The sequence below is a fragment of the Micromys minutus genome (assembly GCF_963924665.1).
Source record: "Micromys minutus genome assembly, chromosome: 23".
Lineage (NCBI taxonomy): Eukaryota > Metazoa > Chordata > Mammalia > Rodentia > Muridae > Micromys > Micromys minutus.
The window spans coordinates 9,335,461-9,341,506 of NC_137958.1; the positions used below are offsets into that span (position 1 = coordinate 9,335,461).

Below are 6,046 nucleotides of genomic sequence, written 5' to 3' on the forward strand. Positions count from 1 at the left end.
ATATGTCATAAAGAAAGATGTGAGGCTGATGCTTTTAACTCTGCCATGGATGTGTTATTGGGGGGGGTATATTTGTGTGTGCACGTGAGTGTGCATGTGAGTATGAGTGTGAGTGTGTATGTGTGTGCATGTGTGAGTGGTGTGCATGTGAGTGTGTGGGTGCTAGATAAATACATAGAAATATAATTGATAATAAAAGTATAAAATCCAAAGCAAAGCTCCCAGCTTAGGAGTGGCTGGACTAACTGTTCCACTGAGAAGAACAAACTTTAGGTCCAGCATGGACAGCCACACTTCTCTCCCTACTGTGGTATTTTTATTTCAAGTTTTATATAGTAAAGTGATCCTTATGAAACTATCTCTTCCTATCACCTTCCTGCGTATGTGTCATAATACATTATCCTCACCCAGCCACCCAGTCCTGCTGTGTGCCTCTCCATCAGAATTCTCTCCTTCTCCAGGTTAATTTCCTTTTCTGGTTTCTTATTTTGAACCCCACCATTCTCTTCCCAGCCTCCTCTAAGCTCCCTTTTTCACATCACGGTTCTTTTTCTGGTTTTGTTTTCCACACACACACAGAAATGCACACATTCATACAAGCACCTATGTCCATATCTGGAATGCATCATGGATCTGAGGTATCACGGTGAAGGGACCATCTCTGGACGCTCCAGTCTTAGCATCTGTGCTGCTGAAGTGAGTGTGACCATAAGAGTCCTTTATGAACAGTGGGACTCAAAGGAATGTCATTGTCTTATACTCCATACATCCCCCAAAGAGATCCACATCAGCCATTTAAAATAATCCTCCACTCTGCCTTTGTTACAACCCTAATTAGTTAATATTAATTTTTTAAAGGCAAGAAATTAGCTTCTCACTTTTTTAAGTGGACGAAATTGGAAAGGACTTCAAGATTAAAAATGTCCTTGGGGGCTGTATCATGGAGAATGTGAGAAGGGAACCACGACCAAATGCGATTTACAGAAAACTGCTGCCCAAGCTCTGTAACTCGGCTCTATCTGTCTCTGGCTCGGGTTCTCGTTTGGGGAAGTGAAAAATAAAACCAAATACTAAGGTAAAAGGAAGACAGACTTTGAGCAAAGTTTGACCATAGCAGAGAGGTGAATAGCAAACATGCTTGTGTGTGTGTGAGAGAGAGAGAGACAGAGAGACAGAGAGAGACAGAGAGAGAGAAAGACAGAGGAGGGAGGGAAGGAAGGAGGGACAGTGAGAAAAAGACTTTGGTCTTTGGTACTAGTCTAGAACTGGCAGCTCACTTCCTTCTGCCTGGACCTGCATCTGTTGACAGATGAGGGCCAAGCTTGGAGACAGTTTAACACCTGCCCAAATTCTCTCTGCCATCCTGTGTGAGTAGAGGAAAGGACTGGCTCTGGACCTGGTGTTCTGTCTCCATACGCCCCCAGACTGTGACCTGCAATGTCCAGCATTAAAGTAGACTGCTTCATTTCTCCTATGCTAGCACTGAGCTGTGGCCCTCCCTAGCTCCCACGCCGTCTGCCACCCGGGATGAGCCCCTGAGTGGATGAGGCAAACCCTGTCTTTCTCATACCAGTGAGGTCTCCTTGATTGCTTCTCTTTCTGCACCAGTAACTGGCACAGTTACCAGTCACACAGAATTTTATGTGTATTTACTTAACAGATTAGGAAAAGTGAGACAGATCTGTCATATAAACCTTTTGCTGAATATTGTATTGGGGAATGAGGTCACGACCCTGTCTACACTGTCTACACTGGCCACAACATTTGCTTTAGCCTGCTGGCCATTATTCTACAGCTCAGAACCCCCACAGGTAACTCTCCGGTGGGGTGGGGGATGTGACTCCCCACTGTGGGCAGAACTAACAGTATGAGGCTGCTTCAGCTCTCTCCTGATAAGCTACAGGAGGCCACAGCCCCCTAAAGACCCACAGAGCCACCTGTCACAGAGGAGGAAATCAGGCTGAACCCTATCTACCTGTGCTTGGGTTTCTCCCTGTCCCCTACCCACACAATGGGCTTTTGCGCAGATATAAAGAAAGGGGTTCTGTAATTCCAGGAAAACAGATACAACTGGTGATTATCATGTTGGGTAAATTATGTCAGGCAAAGAGAAAACAAATCATGCTTGCTCTCATTTGTGGGTCTAAGTGTGTGTGTGTGTGTGTGTGTGTGTGTGTGTGTGTGTGTGTGTGTGTAGATGAGAGAGAGAGGGAGGGAGGGAGAGGAGGGGGAGGAAGAGGGAGGGAGGGAGAGAGAGAGAGGACCTATGACATTGAATTAGAAGCAATAGCCCCTGGGACAAAGGAAACTAAAAAGAAGAGGTAACAAAAGAGAGGGATGGCGGGGACACAGTCAAATTACCTTATTGACCTGTATGAAAGTGTTCTTACAAAATTTAGTATTCCACCCCAATTAAAAAATAAAAATCAGTCTTCTTGTGGGCAGCTTGGGAGACATCTTTACCTGAGAAATATTGTGTAAATGCCACATAAAAAAGACATGCGTGGACTAAGGAAATGGCCCAGTCAGTAAAGCGCTAGCCATGTAAGCACACGGACTCACGTTTGATCCCTAGGAACTCTGGGGAGGCAGAGACAGCGAGGCCTGGCTAGCCAGTCTAACTGAATCACTGAGTTCAGTCAGTGCAAGACTATCGCAAAAATAAGATGCAGGGGCCTGAGAAATGGCTCTGAGGTTGGACGTGCTTGTCTCTCTCTCAGAGGGCCGACGTTCAGCTCTCAGCATCCATATCAGGTGACTCATAATTGCCTCTAACTCCAGCTCCAGGGTGGCCCCGTACTCATGCCCTATACATTCACAGACACGCACACAAACACAGAAATAAGAACAAATTTTAAAACTTCAGATGATGATGGACTAAGGAAGATACCAGGCATTCCTCTGACCTCCATATATACATACACACATATACCTATGTGCCCACACATGAATATGTACGGAGAGAGAGAGGCCCTAGTAATGAAATTATTATCAGCCTTGTTTTCTGAGTCCTTTTGACATTGTATTTATACTGGTAATTAACATGTTATACTATGTAATGGGCTGAGGAAATGAGAGAGCAGCTTCCCAACTCCAGCACATTAAATTTAACATTTTCTATCTACTTATCTCAGAGAGAAATGTTACATACAATCTGCATCATATCAAATTAATTGGGTTCTGCAACATCTCCAAAGAGGTAGGAGGTCTGCGGGGAGAAGAGAGTGTGCAAGTGGATGGAACAGTGCGCTGAATTCCTTTGCGGGGGAGAACCTTTCCCGTCCCTAGGTGCTGAGATGACTTCTTAAGAGGAAGGAACTTTCATCTCCTTGCCAATTGCTTGACTCTGCAGAGAAAAAAAATTTCCTACCTTAAGCTCACACTGTCACATAATTAAGCCAGGAGAAGTGCCTGGGGGATGAGAAACATTGCTGAGTGGGAAATTAAGGCAGATATCAACAAAGCCAAGACTTCCCAAGTGGCTGCTTGGCTTCCCTGTACTTCTCACCTCAACTCTGCCTTCGCTCTTAGCCCCTCCTGCCCATGCTACAGCGACCAATCCTACTGCCCTTCTTTATATCTGCTGAGGCTGAGCATGTCCTCTGTCCTCTGGACCCCACAGTGAGCATCTGCAGTCTCTGAACGACTGTTGCAGTGGACGTCATGGCAACACTGCTCAGGGTACAATGGAACACATCCAAGAACACAACCTCCAAGATGATTCCCCTCTTGTGCCCCCGAGTCTCTGGTTCTGTCTCCATCCTAGTTTTGCTCATTTCTCAGCCATGGTAAGGAAGGATAGCGTGTCCATTAATGTGAAGACTCAACCCAAGTGATTGATGAGACGGGAAGAAAATCTGAAGATAGGGAAACTCCCCATAGAGCACGCCATGGGGAGGGGTCTTCACATGATCTCCCACATCACTCTCCAGGCCTCCCCCTTCCATCCACACCCATGTCATAGGAAACTCCAGGGTAATGAAATTATAAAGACAAAAAAAAAAAAAAAAAAACTGACTTTTGTAGCTGCAAGCAAGTGGCCCCTCTCTGGGCCTCCTCTGTGTTTCAGATTATAGAGGAGAAAACAGAGCCACCTCTAGCTCTCACTGATTTGATTGTAGTGCAGTGAATCCTGGGCATCAGTGACCAGTCCACTGGAACTGTGGAGTTTGAATTGCACTTGAGGGGTGTTGCTGAAGGCACATCTCTGGGAGACTTAAGCATCATTACCTAATTGAAGGACTGACTTGCACCATTAACTTTGCAATGCATCCTGTTTCTCTTGGTTAGCACTGTTCTGTAACTTGAGATCTCAACAGGCACAGGGCCCTTGAGCTTATCTGAAGAGCTGTTTAGTTTTGACATGCAAACCTTCAAGCTGTAGCCTACCACTCTGCACAGGCATCTTTTCTCCCAGCATGTCCTTGCTAAGGGCTTCCTACTAAAAGACTGTACCTTGGGTTATCTAAGAAAGAACAACATGAGTAAAAAGTAACTTCCATTTTTAGGACCACACAAAGTATGAAGAAATGTGGGACACTCAACAAAGGCAGGCAAACACCATCGGTAACCAATGCCTGGGCTAACATGCTTAGAAGGCTCAGCCACCTGGTCACTCTCAGGAACACTAAGACCTTCTTGTCAGAAAGTACAAAATATGGGCTAGAACCACTTGTGGCTTTAAATTTTTTTTTTTTAATTTTGTTTTTAAATTACATACATGCATATAGGTCTGTATGGTGGGTTTATGTATGCAAGTTCAGGAATCCACAAAAGCCAAAACTGGATGTCTGAGCCCTCTGAACAGAAGTGACAGGCTGTCATGAAATACCTATTACGGGTGCTGGAACCAAACTCCATTGCACTAGAACAGCAGTTTTAACTCTTAATGTTTTTTTTTAATTTTGTGATTATATTTATGTACAGAAAACTTAAGTGTACATTTAACCCAGTTTAGTGGCAAGTTCTTTAGCCTTTGCCTTTTCTAGCTTGGCAATGTGAGCCACAGACTTAGGACCCAGAACGTTGCCTCCCCAGTGGCGGCAGATCTCCTCGTATCTGTCATTATAATTGGTCCTAATAGCTTCCACCAGCTTAGCCAGAGCACCCTTGTCTTCTGAGTTAACCTGTGTGAAGGCAACAGTGGTGCATGTCTTCCTGTGGACCAGGTGCCCCAGCCTGGCCTTTCCCTTGATGATGCAGTAGGGCACCCCCATCTTTTGACACAGGGCAGGCAGGAAAACCACCAGCTCAATGGGGTCTACATCATGGGGAATCACCACCAGCTGAACCTTCTTGTTCTCCACCAAGGTGGTGACTGTATTGACTCCTGCTCGGAGGACAGGTGGACTTTTAGTTGGGACATCCCCTTTGCCAGCAGCTTTCTTCTTAGCACGGGCCAGTAGCCTTTGCTTCTTCTCTTGCTTTGTTTCTGGCTTGTACTTGTGGGTAAGAGTAAGCAGCTGGGTAGCTGTTTGCCTGTCCAGGGCCTGGGTGAACTGGTTAATGGCAGGAGGTACTTTGAGCCGCTTATAGAGTATGGCTCTTTGCCTCTGCAGCCTGATGTAGCATGGCCATTTGACCAAGCGTGTTAGATCTCTTTTGGGCTGGATGTCCTGCCCAATGCCGAAGTTCTTGGGCCTTTTCTCAAACAAAGGATTGACCACCTTTTTGGCCTCTTGCTTCTTGACAACGGCAGGGGCTGGAGCCACCTTCTTCCCCTTGGCCTTCTTCCCTTTGGGCATCTTGCTCGGCTGGAGGAGAGAGCTTAATGTTTTATTTTAGAGGAGGGGTTTCAGTCAATGCTCTTAGCTTTACTGAGGAGAGGGCTCATGTCCTCCCGAACAATTTTGGTTTTTTTTAAAACTCTGGTGCCAGTAGCACATTGTAGGTACAGAATCCTCTTCAAGCAAGAGCATCTTATTTGTACATAGAATGTAGTCTATAAATAACATCTGCAAGGATAGCCATTGTGACATATAATGTTTTCCATTTCCTGCATTTCATATGCTAAGCACAGTGTCCTATACATTAAATGACAGTGTTT

General features: G+C 45.4%; 1 protein-coding gene across 1 annotated transcript; it reads right to left on the bottom strand.

Moving 5' to 3' along the window:
- Window positions 1-4,943: 4,943 nt before the first annotated feature.
- Window positions 4,944-5,747, bottom strand: LOC308435542 (large ribosomal subunit protein eL8-like; the record flags this gene model as incomplete). The annotated part of the gene is made up of 1 exon (XM_080936234.1): window positions 4,944-5,747. Exon 1 carries the CDS (start codon window positions 5,742-5,744, stop codon window positions 4,944-4,946), a length of 801 nt encoding a protein of 266 aa, XP_080792360.1. The 5' UTR covers window positions 5,745-5,747.
- Window positions 5,748-6,046: the final 299 nt, after the last annotated feature.